The sequence below is a fragment of the Saccoglossus kowalevskii genome, chromosome 13 (assembly GCF_978046115.1).
Source record: "Saccoglossus kowalevskii chromosome 13, keSacKowa6.1, whole genome shotgun sequence".
In the NCBI taxonomy this organism is placed as follows: domain Eukaryota; kingdom Metazoa; phylum Hemichordata; class Enteropneusta; family Harrimaniidae; genus Saccoglossus; species Saccoglossus kowalevskii.
In genome coordinates this window covers 33,651,650-33,674,813 of record NC_140653.1, presented here as the reverse complement: position 1 = coordinate 33,674,813, position 23,164 = coordinate 33,651,650, and the positions used below count along the sequence as shown (strand labels likewise).

The following is a 23,164-nucleotide window of genomic DNA, read 5'->3' as shown; positions in this document are numbered from 1 at the left end:
ACATCGCAGTGTGCTGGCCTACTGATGTCATAGGGTGCTGGCCTACTGATGCCACAGTTTGCTGGCCTACTGACATCGCAGTGTGCTGGCCTACTGACATCGCAGTGTGCTGGCCTACTGACATCGCAGTGTGCTGGCCTACTGACATCGCAGTGTGCTGGCCTACTGACATCGCAGTGTGCTGGCCTACTGACATCGCAGTGTGCTGGCCTACTGACATCGCAGTGTGCTGGCCTACTGATGCCACAGTTTGCTGGCCTACTGACATCGCAGTGTGCTGGCCTACTGACATCGCAGTGTGCTGGCCTACGGACATCGCAGTGTGCTGGCCTACTGATGCCACAGTGTGCTGGCCTACTGACATCACAGTGTGCTGGCCTACTGACATCGCAGTGTGCTCGCCTACTGACATCGCAGTGTGCTGGTCTACTGACATTGCAGTGTGCTCGCCTACTGACATCGCAGTGTGCTGGCCTACTGATGTCACAGCGTGCTGGCCTACTGATGTCACAGCGTGCTGACCTACTGATGTCATAGGGTGCTGGCCTACTGATGCCACAGTGTGCTGGCCTACTGACATCACAGTGTGCTGGCCTACTGATATCGCAGTGTGCTGGCCTACTGACATCGCAGTGTGCCCGCCTACTGACATCGCAGTGTGCTCGCCTACTGACATTGCAGTGTGCTCGCCTACTGACATCGCAGTGTGCTGGTCTACTGACATCGCAGTGTGCTCGCCTACTGACATCGCAGTGTGCTGGCCTACTGATGCCACAGTTTGCTGGCCTACTGACATCGCAGTGTGCTGGCCTACTGACATCGCAGTGTGCTGGCCTATTGACATCGCAGTGTGCTGGCCTACTGACATCGCAGTGTGCTGGCCTACTGACATCGCAGTGTGCTGGCCTACTGACATCGCAGTGTGCTGGCCTACTGACATCGCAGTGTGCTGGCCTACTGACATCGCAGTGTGCTGGCCTACTGACATCGCAGTGTGCTGGCCTACTGACATCGCAGTGTGCTGGCCTACTGACATCGCAGTGTGCTGGCCTACTGACATCGCAGTGTGCTGGCCTACTGACATCGCAGTGTGCTGGCCTACTGACATCCCAGTGTGCTGGCCTACTGACATCGCAGTGTGCTGGCCTACTGATGCCACAGTTTGCTGGCCTACTGACATCACAGTGTGCTGGCCTATACTGACATCGCAGTGTGCTGGCCTACTGACATCGCAGTGTGCTGGCCTACTGATGTCACAGCGTGCTGGCCTACTGATGTCACAGCGTGCTGGCCTACTGATGTCATAGGGTGCTGGCTTACTGACATCACAGTGTGCTGGCCTACTGACATCGCAGTGTGCTGGCCTACTGACATCGCAGTGTGCTGGCCTACTGACATCGCAGTGTGCTCGCCTACTGACATCACAGTGTGCTCGCCTACTGACATCACAGTGTGCTCGCCTACTGACATCGCAGTGTGCTCTCCTACTGACATCGCAGTGTGCTCGCCTACTGACATCGCTGTGTGCTGGCCTACTGACATCGCAGTGTGCTGGCCTACTGACATCGCAGTGTGCTGGCCTACTGACATCGCAGTGTGCTGGCCTACTGATGTCACAGTGTGCTGGCCTACTGACATCGCAGTGTGCTGGCCTACTGATGTCATAGGGTGCTGGCCTACTGATGTCACAGTGTGCTGGCCTACTGACATCGCAGTGTGCTGGCCTACTGATGCCACAACTAGGAAACACATACAAATCATGTCCAAAAAACCAAAGTTGAACCAAACAGAAAATAAAAACTCTAGCTACCTGTATTTATCTAAGTGTGGATTTTCTTCATAGAGAAATGCTCCGTAATCTTCTGGATGTGGATTAATTTGAGATGTACAAAAATCTTCTTCACACCAGTCTTTATTTCTTGAAGGATATTCCCAATTCAATACATTTGTATTGTCTTCAAGTAATCTGATCAGAATAGTAAGAATGACAGTGCAACTTGAGAGTACATATTACATGCCTGCAAGTTGATGGTTGCAGAAAGGTATGTCCGGCCATAGAACAACTCCCCTTTTTTATCCTTAATAACATGGGAACTAAGCATCTAAGTTAGATGTTCTTAAATGTCTTTTATGGTGTTATCATTTTATAGTATGTTATATGATTAGTTAAACACGGACTTAATGATTTTGTCATGCATGTATGTATGTACACTCCAATTTTATATACGATATACTAGTAGAGATAATATGTGATACGGCTCATTTTAACGATCCAATCCAGTGGTCATGTTTGAAAAAATATAAATTTAAAAAAATTAATACTAAACATAAATTAAATGTGAAATATTTATATTACATTCAATGGATTGAAATAAGACAAAAAACTTACCCTCCCTCTGGTAGTAAATCTCTATATTCAAATGGTGACATGGTTTCTGGAAAATTTCCAAGTATTGCCAATCTATGAAGTGATGTATACCTACCATGATAAGTAAAAATAGCATCCAATGCTCTCCAATCACCATCCTATAACACACAACCAGTGCACATATGTTAGCAAATGTAAACTGAATGTCAGCCAATAGGGCCTTGAATAAGTTTCTCATATGAGACTCAAACTAGTTTGTTAATGTATTGTTAAACATCTCAATATCCCAAGTCATGGTGTACATACCTGTGAGTACTCAACAGCAGTTTCTACAATATTCTGACTTCTAAATTTACGAAAAAAACTATGATCAAAATGTTCTTCCGCTGCACTAGGACCGCCTAAAATAACCTGAAATGTACATGAAAATATCAGTTGTTCTACAATACCATATTTCAGTTGCTCTATCAGAAACACATCTCTAATAGATGCTCACATTAATTGTATTATTTATTACATACTAGATCATTGACACACCTCTGTTCTTTATGTAAGTACATGTGCTACTAACAGAGCAACAAGCAACATTTGCAGCCAATTTTCACTGAAGACATACTTGTACTCACCTCATATGTTGAAAGTCTATCAAGATAGGTCAGTAGTTTAGTTCGGGATCTGCACAGTTCCTTTTGTTCAAGATTCAAACTAAAAAACAAATTAAAACATAATACGATGATTCTAACATACACATGTACAACCAAGTGCATAGTCATTACTTTAGCAGAAATACTCAGTACTTTGATACTAAATTGTTGACTACTATAAAGCACAATTAAACCAATGATTTTGATGCAGCATTTTTATCCATCCATTCAACATCAACCCATACTTACGTGTTAATGGTGTTCAACATCAACCTATATTTAAGTGTTAATGGTGTTTAACATCAACCTATATTTAAGTGTTAATGGTGTTCAACATCAACCTATATTTAAGTGTTAATGGTGTTCAACACCAACCTATATTTAAGTGTTAATGGTGTTCAACATCACCCTATTTTTAAGCGTTAATGGTGTTCAACATCAACCTATTTTTAAGTGTTTATGGTGTTCAACATCAATCTATTTTTAAGTGTTAATGGTGTTCAACATCAACCTATATTTAAGTGTTAATGGTGTTCAACATCACCCTATTTTTAAGTGTTAATGGTGTTCAACATCAACCTATTTTTAAGTGTTTATGGTGTTCAACATCAATCTATTTTTAAGTGTTAATGGTGTTTAACATCAACCTATATTTAAGTGTTAATGGTGTTTAACATCAACCTATATTTAAGTGTTAATGGTGTTCAACACCAACCTATATTTAAGTGTTAATGGTGTTCAACATCAACCTATATTTAAGTGTTAATGGTGTTCAACATCAACCTATTTTTAAGTGTTAATGGTGTTCAACATCGACCTATATTTAAGTGTTAATGGTGTTCAACATCAACCTATATTTAGGTGTTAATGGTGTTCAACATCAACCTATATTTAGGTGTTAATGGTGTTCAACATCAACCTATATTTAAGTGTTAATGGTGTTCAACACCAACCTATATTTAAGTGTTAATGGTGTTCAACATCAACCTATATTTAAGTGTTAATGGTGTTCAACAAAAACAACCTATTTTTAAGTGTTAATGGTGTTCAACATCAACCTATATTTAAGTGTTAATGGTGTTCAACAACAACAACCTATTTTTAAGTGTTAATGGTGTTCAACACCAACCTATATTTAAGTGTTAATGGTGTTCAACATCAACCTATATTTAAGTGTTAATGGTGTTCAACATCAACCTATATTTAAGTGTTAATGGTGTTCAACATCAACCTATATTTAAGTGTTAATGGTGTTCAACACCAACCTATATTTAAGTGTTAATGGTGTTCAACATCACCCTATTTTTAAGTGTTAATGGTGTTCAACATCACCCTATTTTTAAGTGTTTATGGTGTTCAACATCAATCTATTTTTAAGTGTTAATGGTGTTCAACATCAACCTATTTTTAAGTGTTAATGGTGTTCAACATCAACCTATTTTTAAGTGTTAATGGCGTTTAACATCAACCTATATTTAAGTGTCAGCGGTGTTCAACATCAACTTATATTTAAGTGTTAATGGCGTTTAACATCAACCTAATTTTAAGTGTTAATGGCGTTTAACATCAACCTATATTTAAGTGTCAGCGGTGTTCAACATCAACCTATATTTAAGTGTTAATGGCGTTTAACATCAACCTATATTTAAGTGTTAATGGCGTTTAACATCAACCTATATTTAGTGTTAATGGTGCTCAACATCAACTTTATTTAAGTGTTAATGGCGTTTAACATCAACCTATATTTAAGTGTTAATGGCGTTCAACATCAACATATTTTTAAGTGTTAATGGTTTATTTTTTGCATTACTTGGCCTGTTTGTCAGTGTATCCTGAATAATTGTTTCAATTTATTCTAAAATATCTAACTATGTTTAATTTGTTATTTATTTTATTAATACAGTAGTACTGCTCAAACATCACACAATCACCTTGAGTAGAGAACAAATTCTTACTTATTGAAATTTACTTCTTGTAGCATCTCTTGTTTTCTTCTTTGTATTAAATCTTCTCTGCTTTCCCGAGAATCAGGATCTTCGTCAATATCTTCATAAACATCATCATAGTCAGCACAGAATATAAACCTTGAAATAACAAAGTACAAAACAGTGAAATCTAAACAACGCAGTCTGTATATTCAGTAACTTGAACTGATTACCCTCATGATTGATCGATTCATGAAAACCACATCCATGTTGATCTGTTGACTGTCTGGGAGTCATTATAGTAAGTCAATATAAAGAAACATAAAATTACAAAACTAGCCATTTCTCTTCGTTTTAATTTCACAATTTGAAACCAGACATTGCCAGTGACATAACATTGACAAAATAGCAGAACTAAAATTTATTATATCTACAAATATAAGGTACAATAACTTTACAAACCTTCCTTTATCTTGTCCCTTCCCAATAGCAATGAGTGCTTCCAGATCTGTTCCTCTTAATCCATACTGTAATAACTCCTTTGCTGCATCAATATCCTCAGGTACTCTCTCTAAGCATTCATGTAACACCCATGATCTCTTTGTTATTTTACTCTATACAGATAGAATAAAATAAAATTTGAAATGGCCTTGTATACAGTGATTAAAACAGAAACCTTCATTGATATGGTTATTATAGTTTGCAAAGGTTTAAGTAAATCTGCTTTGAAGGTTGTTCAGATTTTTGGGCTTTAGCAATCAGACAATTACAATTAGGGAAATAATACCAAAATACCAAAAAAAGGACTCATTAAAATAACAAAAGAGCTCAATTTTAATCAGAATGATGATCACCATATTGCTTTTGTACATACTTTGTGGTCAAGAGGCCGCTTGGGTAATATTAGGCCAACTGCTAATGTAATTTGACCATTTTTGGCATGAAATATCCCTTGCATATGAACATCTCATTACACACAGAACCTAGTACCTATATGTATTTGAAATTAGAATTGTATTTGAAATCAGAAGCCAACCAGTGATGACTTAAAAGTTGAACAATAAAGTGTTCTACTGGAATCTTTGGGCAATGAGGTGCAACTGTGTTTGGTTGTGAATGTTTGGTAATGTCGACTCCCATATAGTAAATATTGTTAAATTAATTGCATATATTTCATTATCACTTTGACTGTTTTCGGTGACATGAACTTTTAAAGATATGCCTTTGCGTTGATATTTATAAATCATAATAATTACCAAGTAGTCTTGAATAGAAGCAATAGAAACAGAACTCTTTCTCCACTGTCTCTGGTAAACCATATCACAATCCAATTTATATTTCTTTGCCAATGCTAGTGCTTCACCATACTCCTCCAGGTCAATCTAGAAAATAAACATGCATCCATTAAGAATATCTGTAACATGCATGTGTCTCAAAGTATCTAAAGATACAGAAAGATAAAAGTGCAAGCACTAACAAGACACTGAAATGACAATCAAATTATATTATTAACTTTATACCATCTTTGCAACTAACAAATGAACAAAGAGCATTTGACTGTCGTTACCATGGTAGTATATCTGTGTTTTTATTTTTAAGGGTAATGGCAAAATTCATAACAAATTAATTAGATAAATCAAAGGTGATAAATGTTGATCATATGCTGGCCATGGCACAAAAACCACACTAGCTTTGAGTCCTGGTGTGTATACCATAACCATGACATAACTAGGATTTACATGTAACTAATACACAAAACAAAATGTTAGATCACCATTTTGAATCAAATAGAGAAACACAATTGTGTGTAGCCCAAACTGATGCTACACATGAATGGCAATGGTTGTGACATGTGCATAACCCTAGGTTATGAACAAATATTATGAAAACATGTCTCTAATATATCTTATCATAACATAAAATGCACATGTTTCTGTGTTTACAAATTCAGTTACAGTATTTGTTCTATTAGAAATGCAATTTAACCAAAAATTGCAGTTGAATTAGAATGAATCATTGATATTTAGAACACAGAAGCACCCACTTCTAGTTGAGAAAATATGTCCTTACCTTTCTAGTATATAGCTCTTCAGGCGTAGTTTCCCGTAAAGTTACAAGTCTGTAAGTTCTTTCAATAACTCTAAAGTTAAATGTGCATAAAATAATAGTTAAATCAGTAACACCAATGTACAAGCATTACTTACATTCATCTTGACATTTAGAAGTTATGTTCAAATAAAGTTATTCCAAGTATTGGTAAGAAAATAATGTAGCTTTCTATAGGAGTCAATCAGATGCGAGTGAGAGTCAAGTATTGGGTAAGAAAATAATGCAGCTTTCTATAGGAGTCAATCAGATGCGAGTGAGAGTAACAAACAAAAAATTTTCAAACTCTTACTTTGGTTTCTTTCTGGGAGGTTGAAACCTTTCAAAGTCAGTGACAAAATGCAGCATCTGAAAACAAATCATAAATTCTATTATTGGTAAAGCTGACAGAACATCTGAACAGAACATCAAAACAGAGATAATTTTCATATAGTGTATGGGCAAGAACATTGAGACATGTGTGCAGTCAATCACCTGTTTTACATATCTAGTTGACCTGGAAACCATAGTGATGTCTTCATCTTCATCACTATCTTCATCAAATGCCCTGAATGATTCTACTGCATCTGTCTCATCATCTGTCTCACGTCTTCTTCTCTTCAATGATACTTGTTTACTTTCACACTACAAATTCACAAAGTGTTGCATTTGTTTATTTTAGAATGTCAACAGAGTAAATCATTTTTGAAAATCCTGATAAAAAAAAAATGTAGCTACATGTAATGTATTAAAAACCGAAGAAAATACAAGTAAATGAATTATAGAGAAATGATTGGTGCCAGCTCATCAATTACTGGCAACACACAACAGCTACACTCTAGTGACACCAAATCACCAGAAATGGCAATATATTCATGTACTGTTATAGTTTGATGACAGTAGAATAAAAGTAGTTACCTCTAATGCTAGAAATCCTTTTTCATATCTAGCAGTCACATGTGGAGAGGGTTCAAACCATTCACATGATTCTCCAAGTAAATTTTGTAAAGTCTTCGCTGATGACACTGTCAATGCTCCTGAGCATCGAGCCAAGATTAATGCCTGTATTGTACACAAAAAATAGCTTTGATTGAATTGTGGCTAATGCTGTAAAAACTTTTAACTTTTGAGCTTTGGTTTAAGACACTTGACTCATGGCGAGTACACTACTTCCCTCAGAACAAACAGCTGGATTAAAACATGTGTTGGATAAATGTCATCAACATTCTAAAAAGCACTTACTTCATTGGACCAGAAATTGACGTCAATCAAATTATGTTTCCAGGGATTTTCTGCAAAAATATAACAAAGTATAAGTAATGTAGGAGATAGCTGTCTAAACCCAAGCATGGAATCTATACATTGCTTTAGTATGACAAAATAACAATTCAGTGTGAAACTTCTGTCACTAATAGAAAACATTTAGGTTTTGTTTTTGTTTTTTCATTTTAATATCAACTATTCCTAACCTCACCTTTTTTATGTTTCTGTTTTATTGGTCTTATGTATACAGGCTTATCTTCAGAAGATGCTGGCTGTAATTATAAACATAATATTATGAAAATGCAATTCATAAATGGCAGAAATGCTTGATTTTAATGAATACTTTTAATGAATCTGATCAAATGAATGAATGTGTATATGTGTGACATTGTCTACGATGTACATATAAAGTTTGAATATGATCAGTCAAGGCATGTCAGACATATGACACTAGAACTACATTCATTAAAACAAAATTGCTGCCATTGGCTATTTTAAGTCTGATCTAAAGAAACGACATGCATCAAGGTCCTATGTCCAATGTATGTACCAAATTGAGCAAAATTCACTCATCTGACCAAAATACAGTTCCGGAATAGGAGAAATAATTGTTGTTGATGAATTTTTAGCACAATCATTGGTCCATTTTAAAAAGATGGACATTCATATGTATGCCAAGATGTATTACGTATGTTTGAAGTTTGAATGTGATCACTTAGGCATGTCTGAAAAGACGCACCAATACACAAATATCAAGTCCTGTTTTTGCAATGAATAGTAATAATTTTAATATTACGAAAAACATTATGATTGTGTCTCACCTGTTCATATTGCTCCCAAACCTTCTGCTGATTCATTGATGGCATATCCCACAATGCAATCTGGCCAGAATGATGCAATGTTGCTAAGAGACAGCCATCAGGTGATAAACACATCTTAAATACCCCATCCTGTTTATTGGACCCCTTAAAAGTGCGTATTCGTCGTAGAAATCCAATTTTACTTGATGTCTAAAGAGAGTATTATATTAGTAATAAAGGACACAAACAAGTACAATCACTGTGCTTAGGTTTTACTGCCATAGTGGTCTGACACCACAATGATCATTATCCAGATCGTCCCAGTAGAATTAGAATTAAAAAAAACAATAAATTATATAGTGTGAGCTATAAAACCATGCACTGGATTCAAACCCTTATATATTTATCCACCGAAGAATTGCGCTGCTGCAGGTCAAATCTGCAAATGCATCATGGCGGAAAGTGATTTTCATCGAGTTTGTGTGCGATCCAACACATCAGTGGAGATAATGATGAGAATTTTGACTTCTGGTGATACGTAATTAATCTTGTAATAAAATGTGCATATTTTTTGTGATTATTTCTGTTTCTTCATTGTAAAAATCAATGACGACGCAACTAATTTCGTAATTTGATTTTCCCTCATAGACGTAATATTTCCCTCAATCTGTCACATGATGAATCAAAATTTTCAATTGCCCTCTTTTTCGAGGAGGGTGCTCGGGTAAGAACCCACCCCTAAAAAATCATGATTTTCTGAGTTGAGGCCCCTGGGCGCTAATGCGGTCGAGTACGGTATCTTTGATTATCTTTAGTGACAATATCAACAAGTCATTGTCAATGACACGTCCCCGTTCCGTTCATATTTGAGTGACATATACATTCAAAGCAGATCATGACCGAAATTGCAGACCACTTTCCGTGGTCTGATCTGAAATGCACCTGCATATGTACAACAGATTGTACTAAATCTGAACAAAACCCATCCATGCATGACTGAGATCCGGTTCCGGAATTGTGAAAATACGTGATTTTGATGCATTTTCGGCCTTAAAATGGCCATCATTCAGCTATTGTTAAGCGGATCATGAAACAAATGCACATATCTATTTGTGACATGATGTACCATGTGTGTGTGAAGTTTGAACTCGATCAATCCAGGCATGTCTCAGATATGGATCAAGAACTGATTTTTTAAAAACAAAATGGCCACCAGTCGGCCATTTCGAACTTGATCCGAAAAAAAAAATGAGGTGCATCAAGGTCCTATTATGTTTAATGTATGTACCAAATTTGAACAAAATCCGTCCATGCATAATTGAGATCCAGGTCCGGAATGGTGAAAATGTGCGATTTCAATGCATTTTCGGCCTTAAAGCGGCCGTCGTTTGGCTATCGTTAATGAGATCATGAAACAAATGCACATACATATTTGTGACATGATATACCTTGTGTGTGTGAAGTTTAAACTTGATCAATCCATGCATGTCTCAGATACGGATCAAGAACTGAATTCTTTAAAACAAAATGGCCGCCAGTCGGCCATTTCAAACCCGATCCCCCCAAAAAAATGACGTGCATCAAGGTCCTATTATGTTTAATGTATGTACCAAGTTTGAACAAAATCTGTCCATGCATAACTGAGATCCGGGTCCGGAATGGTGAAAATGTGCGATTTTGATGCATTTTCGGCCGTAAAATGGCCGCTATTCGGCTATCGGTAATCGGATCATGAAAAAAATGCATGTGCATATGTCCCATATAATGTGTGATGTATGAGTGAAGTTTGAACTTAATCGGTCCATGCATGTCCGAGATACAGGTGATCACGGACGGACGGACGCACAGACGAACGCACGGACGCACACAGGGCAAACCATAAGTCCCCGTTTTCGGACTACGTCCGAACAGGGACTAATAAGTGGTAAGCCTACCTTAAATACCATCCTCTATTGACATAAAACTTACCCTGCTAAACCTACCTTAAATACCATCCTCTATTGACATAACACTTACCCTGCTAAGCCTGCCTAAAATACCATCCTCTATTGACATAATACTTACCCTGCTAAGCCTACCTTTAATACCATCCTCTATTGACATAATTTACTTACCCTGCTAAGCCTACCTTAAATACCATCCTCTATTGACGTAAAACTTATCCTGCTAAGCCTACCTTAAATACCATCCTCTATTGACATAACACTTACCCTGCTAAGCCTACCTTAAATACCATCCTCTATTGACATAAAACTTATCCTGCTAAGCCTACCTTAAATACCATCCTCTATTGACATAACACTTACCCTGCTAAGCCTACCTTTAATACCATCCTCTATTGACATAACACTTACCCTGCTAAACCTACCTTAAATACCATCCTCTATTGACATAACACTTACCCTGCTAAGCCTACCTTAAATACCATCCTCTATTGACATAATTTACTTACCCTGCTAAGCCTACCTTTAATACCATCCTCTATTGACATAATACTTACCCTGCTAAACCTACCTTAAATACCATCCTCTATTGACATAAAACTTATCCTGCTAAGCCTACCTTAAATACCATGCTCTATTGACATAATACTTACCCTGCTAAGCCTACCTAAAATACCATCCTCTATTGACATAACACTTACCCTGCTAAGCCTACCTTAAATACCATCCTCTATTGACATAACACTTGCCCTGCTAAGCCCACCTTAAATACCATCCTCTATTGACATAAAACTTATCCTGCTAAGCCTACCTAAAATACCATCCTCTATTGACATAACACTTACCCTGCTAAGCCTACCTAAAATACCATCCTCTATTGACATAAAACTTATCCTGCTAAGCCTACCTAAAATACCATCCTCTATTGACATAAAACTTATCCTGCTAAGCCTACCTTAAATACCATCCTCTATTGACATAATTTACTTACCCTGCTAAGCCTACCTTAAATACCATCCTCTATTGACATAAAACTTATCCTGCTAAGCCTACCTTAAATACCATCCTCTATTGACATAACACTTACCCTGCTAAGCCCACCTTAAATACCATCCTCTATTGACATAAAACTTATCCTGCTAAGCCTACCTAAAATACCATCCTCTATTGACATAACACTTACCCTGCTAAGCCTACCTAAAATACCATCCTCTATTGACATAAAACTTATCCTGCTAAGCCTACCTAAAATACCATCCTCTATTGACATAAAACTTATCCTGCTAAGCCTACCTTAAATACCATCCTCTATTGACATAATTTACTTACCCTGCTAAGCCTACCTTAAATACCATCCTCTATTGACATAAAACTTACCCTGCTAAGCCCACCTTAAATACCATCCTCTATTGATATAAAACTTATCCTGCTAAGCCTACCTTAAATACCATCCTCTATTGACATAACACTTACCCTGCTAAGCCTACCTTAAATACCATCCTCTATTGACATAACACTTACCCTTCTAAGCCTACCTTAAATACCATCCTCTATTGACATAAAACTTATCCTGCTAAGCCTACCTTAAATACCATCCTCTATTGACATAATTTACTTACCCTGCTAAACCTACCTTAAATACCATCCTCTATTGACAAAACACTTACCCTGCTAAGCCCACCTTAAATACCATCCTCTATTGACATAACACTTACCCTGCTAAGCCTACCTTAAATACCATCCTCTATTGACATAAAACTTATCCTGCTAAGCCTACCTTAAATACCATCCTCTATTGACATAATTTACTTACCCTGCTAAACCTACCTTAAATACCATCCTCTATTGACAAAACACTTACCCTGCTAAGCCCACCTTAAATACCATCCTCTATTGACATAAAACTTATCCTGCTAAGCCTACCTTAAATACCATCCTCTATTGACATAACACTTACCCTGCTAAGCCTACCTTAAATACCATCCTCTATTGACATAAAACTTATCCTGCTAAGCCTACCTTAAATACCATCCTCTATTGACATAATTTACTTACCCTGCTAAGCCTACCTTAAATACCATCCTCTATTGACATAAAACTTATCCTGCTAAGCCTACCTTAAATACCATCCTCTATTGACATAACACTTACCCTGCTAAGCCTACCTTTAATACCATCCTCTATTGACATAATTTACTTACCCAGCTAAGCCTACCTTAAATACCATCCTCTATTGACATAAAACTTATCCTGCTAAACCTACCTTAAATACCATCCTCTATTGACATAATACTTACCCTGCTAAACCTACCTTAAATACCATCCTCTATTGACATAACACTTACCCTGCTAAGCCTACCTTAAATACCATCCTCTATTGACATAACACTTACCCTGCTAAGTTTACCTAAAATACCATCCTCTATTGACATAATACTTACCCTGCTAAGCCTACCTAAAATATCATCCTCTATTGACATAACACTTACCCTACTAAGCCTACCTAAAATACCATCCTCTATTGACATAAAACTTATCCTGCTAAGCCTACCTTAAATACCATCCTCTATTGACATAATACTTACCCTGCTAAGCCTACCTTTAATACCATCCTCTATTGACATAACACTTACCCTACTAAGCCTACCTAAAATACCATCCTCTATTGACATAAAACTTATCCTGCTAAGCCTACCTAAAATACCATCCTCTATTGACATAAAACTTATCCTGCTAAACCTACCTTAAATACCATCCTCTATTGACATAACACTTACCCTGCTAAGCCTACCTTAAATACCATCCTCTATTGACATAACACTTACCCTGCTAAGCCTACCTAAAATACCATCCTCTATTGACATAACACTTACCCTGCTAAGCCTACCTAAAATACCATCCTCTATTGACATAACACTTACCCTACTAAGCCTACCTAAAATACCATCCTCTATTGACATAACACTTACCCTACTAAGCCTACCTAAAATACCATCCTCTATTGACATAAAACTTATCCTGCTAAGCCTAACTTAAATACCATCCTCTATTGACATAAAACTTATCCTGCTAAACCTACCTTAAATACCATCCTCTATTGACATAAAACTTATCCTGCTAAACCTACCTAAAATACCATCCTCTATTGACATAACACTTACCCTGCTAAGCCTACCTTAAATACCATCCTCTATTGACATAAAACTTATCCTGCTAAACCTACCTTAAATACCATTCTCTATTGACATAAAACTTATCCTGCTAAACCTACCTTAAATACCATCCTCTATTGACATAAAACTTATCCTGCTAAACCTACCTTAAATACCATCCTCTATTGACATAAAACTTATCCTGCTAAACCTACCTAAAATACCATCCTCTATTGACATAACACTTACCCTGCTAAGCCTACCTTAAATACCATCCTCTATTGACATAAAACTTATCCTGCTAAACCTACCTTAAATACCATCCTCTATTGACATAAAACTTATCCTGCTAAACCTACCTAAAATACCATCCTCTATTGACATAACACTTACCCTGCTAAGCCTACCTTAAATACCATCCTCTATTGACATAAAACTTATCCTGCTAAGCCTACCTTAAATACCATCCTCTATTGACATAAAACTTATCCTGCTAAACCTACCTAAAATACCATCCTCTATTGACATAACACTTACCCTGCTAAGCCTACCTTAAATACCATCCTCTATTGACATAAAACTTATCCTGCTAAGCCTACCTTAAATACCATCCTCTATTGACATAAAACTTATCCTGCTAAGCCTACCTTAAATATCATCCTCTATTGACATAATACTTACCCTGGTAAGCCTACCTTAAATACCATCCTCTATTGACATAAAACTTATCCTGCTAAGCCTACCTTAAATACCATCCTCTATTGACATAAAACTTATCCTGCTAAGCCTACCTTAAATATCATCCTCTATTGACATAATACTTACCCTGCTAAGCCTACCTTAAATACCATCCTCTATTGACATAAAACTTATCCTGCTAAGCCTACCCTTAATACCATCCTCTATTGACATAACACTTACCCTGCTTAGTTCTTCTGAATAATCAGTTATTAATTTATAATGAGGTAATCCAGATAGAATTCTCCAGGCAGTGATACCAGACTGTGTTGCCATGGATAACTGGGTCTCCTCAATTCCAGTCCCAGGGTCTCCACAACAACCACCAACAATCAACATCGCATGTTTCTGGTTATACACAACAGAACACACACCTCGTGGATAGAGATGAGTAAACAAAAATGTGTGACTTCTCTCAGATCCGCCTGTAGGACTGAAATAAATTTAAAACATACATTTAATATACAATAGTATGCCAAGATAATACGTGCAACTCTTAACACTGAGCAATAATTTTCAGTTAGAAATGAATTTAGATACAATGCATTTCACTGGATAGAAAAAAGAAAGGAAATATTGAATATATATATATATATATATGATCTCAATACATTTTCATCTAACTCATTAATTTGTAAAAAAAAAAAAAAAAATTGAACAAGTAGATTACTTTTAGTAAAAATAAATAACAGTGAAGTATAAATATCCACAGCATACTTTGAAGTTCACATTCAAACAAAAATTGGATGGAATGGTAATGTAACAGTTACATGTAATGGTTACATGTAATGGTTACATGTAATGGTTACATGTAGTTAAATGATTGTAAATGAACATACCTAACAAAATAACTTCTAAGGAAGCCTTGATAGTTTATAACTAACAACTTTGCTGACCTGAAAACAATGTTGATAGAAAAAGGAGTCTTGTTATAATCATGTGACACAGGAATTGTTGATTAGGTTTGTATTCTACAAATATTAAGCTAGCTATAGCACATCTCAAATCTATGGATACATTTGATATCTAGTGGAACAGTATGCATGTAAGATTCATAAGCCATACTTACCATTGTTGATTAGGTTTGTATTCTACAAATATTAAGCTAGCTATAGCACATCTCAAGTCTATGGATACATTGATATCTAGTGGAACAGTATGCATGTAAGATTCATAAGCCATACTTACCATTGTTATTAGGTTTGTATTCTACAAATATTAAGCTAGCTATAGCACATCTCAAATCTACGGATACATTGATATCTAGTGGAACAGTATGCATGTAAGATTCATAAGCCATACTTACCATTGTTGATTAGGTTTGTATTCTACAAATATTAAGCTAGCTATAGCACATCTCAAATCTATAGGTACCGGTACATTGATATCTAGTGGAACAGTATGCATGTAAGATTCATAAGCCATACTTACCATTGTTGATTAGGTTTGTATTCTACAAATATTAAGCTAGCTATAGCACAGCTCAAATCGATGGGTACATTGATATCTAGTGGAACAGTATGCATGTAAGTTTCATCCTACAATATATAAAAAATGACATATTTGATGAATTCAGCATCTGTGACTAGCAATTTTTTGTGTTTAATAGTCTATTATTTCCAATTACAAACTTTTGGGTATATATACAGTTAGAGGCAGATTTTTATTTTGCTTAAATTTTGTACTGGATTTAAGGCATTCAGATTGTATTTGAAAAGTTTATGAAATGTTCATAAAACAGGGAAAACATAAACACATAAAGCATGTCAAATTACACTGTAAACTGCTCAATTGTCATTGCTAAAATTTTCATGATTTTATGGCATTCACGAAAATAATATTCTGCGAAAATTAAAGCGTCTTACAGTAATTTTAGGCATATTGGATTTAATACATTTTAAGATATCTCCAAAAGATATTAGACAAGGACACTATTTAATTTGCAAAAACTATAGCAACAGTCTCACAAATGACTGATTTCCAAGAACAACACAATATCAAGACACTTTTAGAAAGATAGCAAATGAAAACTTACTTTTGGAATAGTGCAGAGAAGACTGCCTACAACATCAAAGACTTGTACATTCCCTGAACTGTCTGAAAAGCCAATCATAGTAGAGTCTCTATTCCAGGTAACCTTCCTCCACTGTGGATAAGGGTCCTTACAAACTGAAACTTGTTACAGAAAAAAACAAAATCAGTTGCTGACAAAAAAAGGAACTGACAAGCATATGACAGACATTGAAAATATCTAAAATTAACATGTCATTGTGAAATCTATAACATGTGGAAGGCCCTATGATTGAATTTAAAGTCAAGTCAGTAATTTTGAATAACTATATGACTTTATATATTTTGTAAAATGAATAATCACCTCACCTGTACACTTGCCAACAATAGATGCATATTCATCTCTGTGAGATCTGATTTCAATACAAGTATCTTGTAGAATGGCAATCAGTCTGCTGTCACTGCAATATAAATACAATATTACATATATTATTCTCATAATCACAAAATTATCCACCCTTAAACAGTAGTACAATAGTAAAATAAGGAATTCCTTCCTGCTATTTTGTTTAATTTAATTTTGCTTCCTGGAGCAGAGAAATAAACATTCACCCTCCTCCTCCCAACTAATAACTTAGTTACCTGCCGTAAAATAAACTTTGCACATTTAAACTGGCCAAATTTTCAAAAAAGTTTATTGTGCAATAGTAAACAAATCTAAAATATGTTAACCATTTTGAAAGAGAACTTTAATTGGCTGGTTATCAATAGATGCAATGTTAAATACAATCTGCAAAATAAAATGACATACATCAAATCTCATTATGTTGTACTGTACCAACAAAATCGGCACATACATGATTAAGATCTGGTTCTAAAATGGAAGAAATACTTAATTTTAATGAATTTTTAGCTTAAAAATAGATGCCAGTCAATCAACCATCATGAATCTTATCATGAAACTATTGCATATGCATATTATGTATCCCAAGATGCATGATGTGTAAAGTTTGGCTAAGAAATGTCTGAAATGCAGATGCAGATAGATGCAGTTATCATATTTTATCCATACTAAAAAAACAAGGAAAGGACTAAGAAGGACATTATGGTCAAATTATGTTCAATATTCGAACATAATACATGACCAAGATCCAGTTCCAGAATAGCAATCATTTTTGTACTGAGCCGTGTAAATTCTTAGTATGTTTACCTTGATACAGCAATTTGCCAATTAATCTGATTATTAACCAGTTGTACAAGACCATTTGGTAAGGTACATGACGTAGTAGATCTGAAACAAATTATCATAATAGAGTAATAAAATAGCTACATAATAATTGACATAAACATACATGTGCTGGCCACCATCATCATTTCATGAAATTTTAAAAGGACATACTGGTATTTCAAAACTTGAAATTATGTACTTTGATTCAGAATCAGGAGAAAACCATTAATGTGTGAATTTTCTCCATTAATTTGAAATCACAAAATTTTGTAGGAGTGAAGATTTAACTGGATACTTAAGAATGGTTGAAATACTACAACACTTGTGGAACAGGTATTACCTGTAACATTGTAAAATTATTATTTGTAATTGGCTGTTTTAAATTCTGAATAACTTAGGGGTAACCATAGTGATACTACCACGGTAGTTTTAAGATTATGAACCCCACAATTGTATGTATTTTAGACATTTTTCAATTTCAAAATAGCTTCAGAATTTAAACGCTATAAAGAAATCACAAAGTCATTGTTTCCACAAAAACAAGTAATGGTACCCCCTCCCAAATTGTCATTTTTTTTATGAAACCTCTCACTTAGCAAAATGTCAAAAATTTGTAGTATTAAAATTGTTACATCCATCCTTGAAGGGGTCTTGGTGACATTCACAAACGTCATTTATACAGACATGTCTAGCACCATTACTTGTAGTACAATTACCTTAATGGATAGCCAACACTTCGTACAAATGTCCATAATGAACCTAGAAATATTAAAAACATTTATGCATGACTAGAATATCAAAAAAATTCGTCATCAGTAACCATAAACTATAGAAATGTATCAGGAATTGTAGTAGCTTTTATATATTGTCAAGGTATAAATAAATTTCCAGCCTAGTGTCTGTTTGTGAAGAGAAAGAATGAAACAGACACGCAACTGTGCAAGTAGACAATGTATTTAGCAAGTCTTGATGACAAAAAGGCCGAGACATGAGTTAGGAGTTCTCAGAGTTACAGCTATTTGAAAACTCTAGGTATAAGGTATAATAACAAATCATTATGTCTAGTACAAATAGTCACATGTAAAGCAGCCCTTTTATGAAAGCCCTACAGTAGGAGAACCCTAATCTACAATTCAACATTTGCTCATTTTATACAATATTTTTTGCTCTTTTTGCGTTTTTAAATTACCTTCGAACAATGTTTTTGACTCACCAAGTATATTTCACCTGAGGTGCAAATATTTCGAAAAAGTATTACAAGTTTTACAAGTGTCTGCATATTTACTGGTGTCAGATGTTTTGGATGAACAGCTGCCAATCATCAACAAGGAAAAAATAAATTTAATGCAATTTCTGAATGTATATTGTCAATCTCCAGTAAATATTCCTAGTATGCAGCTAGGCAGAAGTTTAAAAACACTATTTGTCCATATAATACATGTACTTCTATTAAATGAAACATCTGAATTTTGCTTTTTTTTTCCTCTCAATTAAACCACCTTAATGTTACTTATTAACAAGAATTATTAAACTGTACAATATTTGCTCCATTAAAAATGAATGTCTAATAGTGCATATGAACCAATAATTGTATTTGTTGTATACTGAATCATTAAAGTATCACATATTTTGACCATAGATTGTAACAGACCATGTATACAAAAAGGACAATATGATAGTTTTTTCTGTGTTTAGTTTACATGTCTCACACTATCTGTTTTGACCATAGATTGTAACAGACCATGTATGCAAAAAGGACAATATGATAGTTTTTTCTGTGTTTAGTTTACATGTTTCACACTATCTGTTTTGACCATAGATTGTAACAGACCATGTATGCAAAAAGGACAATATGATAGTTTTTTTTGCGTTTAGTTTACATGTTTCACACTATCTGTTTTGACCATAGATTGTAACAGACCATGTATGCAAAAAAAACAATATGATAGTTTTTTCTGTGTTTAGTTTACATGTTTCACACTATCTGTTTTGACCATAGATTGTAACAGACCATGTATGCAAAAAAGACAATATGATAGTTTTTTCTGTGTTTAGTTTACATGTTTCACACTATCTGTTTTGACCATAGATTGTAACAGACCATGTATGCAAAAAAGACAATATGATAGTTTTTTCTGTGTTTACATGTTTCACACTATCTGTTTTGACCATAGATTGTAACAGACCATGTATGCAAAAAGGACAATATGATAGTTTTTTCTGTGTTTACATGTTTCACACTATCTGTTTTGACCATAGATTGTAACAGACCATGTATGCAAAAAAGACAATATGATAGTTTTTTCTGTGTTTACATGTTTCACACTATCTGTTTTGACCATAGATTGTAACAGACCATGTATGCAAAAAAGACAATATGATAGTTTTTTTTGTGTTTACATGTTTCACACTATCTGTTTTGACCATAGATTGTAACAGACCATGTATGCAAAAAGGACAATATGAGTTTTTTCTGTGTTTACATGTTTCACACTATCTGTTTTGACCATAGATTGTAACAGACCATGTATGCAAAAAGGACAATATGATAGTTTTTTCTGTGTTTACATGTTTCACACTATCTGTTTTGACCATAGATTGTAACAGACCATGTATGCAAAAAGGACAATATGAGTTTTTTCTGTGTTTACATGTTTCACACTATCTGTTTTGACCATAGATTGTAACAGACCATGTATGCAAAAAGGACAATATGATAGTTTTTTCTGTGTTTACATGTTTCACACTATCTGTTTTGACCATAGATTGTAACAGACCATGTATGCAAAAAGGACAATATGATAGTTTTTTCTGTGTTTACATGTTTCACACTATCTGTTTTGACCATAGATTGTAACAGACCATGTATGCAAAAAGGACAATATGATAGTTTTTTCTGTGTTTACATGTTTCACACTATCTGTTTTGACCATAGATTGTAACAGACCATGTATGCAAAAAGGACAATATGATAGTTTTTTCTGTGTTTACATGTTTCACACTATCTGTATGAAATTTAGCCTCCTCCAAAAACATTTATTTGTTGATGTAATTATTGTCAGTGTTATCATACTTACGTTCTGCGACAGATGCAAACCTTCCAACCACAGAACCCCTTGGGCGCTCCTTGATTGCTTTAACCTGTGAATAGGGAAGGAATGTTAAATTTCATGTGGGAAAATTAGAACTTCAAGAAAGTTTTCTAGTTGAATGTTACTAAACTTCTCAACTAGTTTTGCCTAGAATTTATTCCTACAGCGTAGCTGCAGAGATAAAATTTGAAAATATTTCAATTGAATTGTAATTGATGAAAATTGAGGGACATTAAAAGTATTATCTACAGTAGGTAATAAATATGTTTGATTTGTTGATACTGCTAGACTGTTGACAGTTTGAATTGATTTGATTTGATATGCATTTTATTGAATGAACAATTTGCTGAAAATTTGAGCGTATTTTTGACAAAGGTATTTAATAAGGAATATATTTATCCAATATTTATCAGAATGAGCATGCAAATCATCCACTCATACAACATGTTCTTTCATTTCTGTCAACAGGCTGAGTCTCATTTACAGAAATGGGGGACAGCACACATATTAAATCATACAAGTGTGGAAACCACTCCTCTTTGCACAAGAACAACTCCATCTTTTATGTGCACCATGGAGAGGAACAAAACTACATTCCCCATCATAAAATGAATGAATGAATGAATAAATGAATGATGTCAAGATAGAAAAAATAGAGCAATATGCTCTCTAATGCAAATGAACAGAAATTAGTACTTATCACTACATTGCTAAGAGAACTTTTATTTTCAGTATATAGTGAGAATTTATTTTTTTGTTGTACTAAGAACTTCCTAAGTACATTTAAAGAAACGATGGGTCATTTTGTAGAGGGATGCTGGACATGCAACTAACTATAATAATAAGACAAAACAAAAATGGCAATACAACAACATCCACCCACTAAATCTAGTCGTATATTGAATAATTTTTTACTACCAAAGGTAGATTTTCTATGTGTGATTGACATGTCTTATTTGAAACATTTTGGATTTTTAACTTAAATGCTGTTCACACCAAACTACCATTCATTGTATAATGTCGGCATTTGGAACATTGTCGCTGGTACTAATGCTAGTGGATATAACAGTGCGATTACTGGACCAAAGCTGGACAAGACCTCAGTTACCACCACGGACATATGTCAATACACAGGCGCTATCCATATGACTTGCTTCCTGTGTCGACAAACGCCGGCAGCTTGCCTTTGGATGGCAATACAGCAGCAGCAATACCGAATAACGATTGTGATATGCCAAGTAAAATTACCAGTAGCTCTGATTCTTGCGGCCACTCTTCGTGTACCAACACATCATACAAAATATTTTCTTCCTCCGAATCGTCTGCACAGGACGCCATGTTGGCAAAAAGATAAAAGAGGTCCCCTAGGTGCTTGTGTAAAATCCTCACATTATGTCAACACAGGCGGCGCTCTGCGATATAACGTTGATTTTCAACAACAAAAAGACAAACTTGAAACCAAAAAGGGAAATAAAAAAATCTAACGAACTATAAGAAAAGAGAAACAGACATTCAATTCATAGGCGGAACTGTAAGGCTTGATGTTAAGACTCTTTTTTCTATCGGGCACAATATATGTGGATGTAAAAATGTACGTTTCCAGAAAGGCTAACCAGAAAATAATCAACTTGTTTCAGACTTACCACTGATATTGCTAAACGAGGAGGAAAATCTTCAAAAATGTTCTGGAATGATATAAGAAGACCAAACAATAATATCAAACCAACATGTATCTATGATGTCTTATGCAATGGTAATTGTATAACAACAAACCAAGATATAGTCAAAAATAACCTGAAACCACAGGGAGCCCAGGAACTATGATCAACTGTATGCACTCCATATGAGAGCGGGGGGGTATCGGCTGGTATCTAGTGTAAGAAATAGACAAGGGATGAAGGCTCCAGCTATTTCTT

The 23,164-nt window shown here is 35.3% G+C and overlaps 1 protein-coding gene across 1 annotated transcript in view; it reads right to left on the bottom strand.

Annotated features, from left to right (window-relative positions):
• LOC102802894 (NBAS subunit of NRZ tethering complex-like) overlaps nt 1-22,586 on the bottom strand; it is a 74,709-nt gene extending 52,123 nt beyond the window's left edge. Inside the window, exons 1-23 of the mRNA XM_085507417.1 lie at nt 22,497-22,586; nt 21,234-21,297; nt 18,873-18,915; nt 18,139-18,219; nt 17,298-17,389; nt 16,954-17,093; nt 16,350-16,456; nt 15,758-15,814; nt 15,102-15,351; nt 9,107-9,295; nt 8,497-8,557; nt 8,265-8,314; nt 7,941-8,084; nt 7,518-7,667; nt 7,336-7,391; nt 7,008-7,077; nt 6,194-6,319; nt 5,400-5,551; nt 4,968-5,096; nt 2,995-3,073; nt 2,675-2,779; nt 2,390-2,526; nt 1,811-1,966 (exon numbers count right to left, since the gene is read on the bottom strand). Of these exons, the coding sequence (XP_085363543.1) occupies nt 1,811-1,966; nt 2,390-2,526; nt 2,675-2,779; nt 2,995-3,073; nt 4,968-5,096; nt 5,400-5,551; nt 6,194-6,319; nt 7,008-7,077; nt 7,336-7,391; nt 7,518-7,667; nt 7,941-8,084; nt 8,265-8,314; nt 8,497-8,557; nt 9,107-9,295; nt 15,102-15,351; nt 15,758-15,814; nt 16,350-16,456; nt 16,954-17,093; nt 17,298-17,389; nt 18,139-18,219; nt 18,873-18,915; nt 21,234-21,297; nt 22,497-22,586 (2,528 nt within the window). The remainder of the gene's footprint in view (nt 1-1,810; nt 1,967-2,389; nt 2,527-2,674; nt 2,780-2,994; nt 3,074-4,967; nt 5,097-5,399; nt 5,552-6,193; nt 6,320-7,007; nt 7,078-7,335; nt 7,392-7,517; nt 7,668-7,940; nt 8,085-8,264; nt 8,315-8,496; nt 8,558-9,106; nt 9,296-15,101; nt 15,352-15,757; nt 15,815-16,349; nt 16,457-16,953; nt 17,094-17,297; nt 17,390-18,138; nt 18,220-18,872; nt 18,916-21,233; nt 21,298-22,496) is intronic.
• Nucleotides 22,587-23,164: the final 578 nt, after the last annotated feature.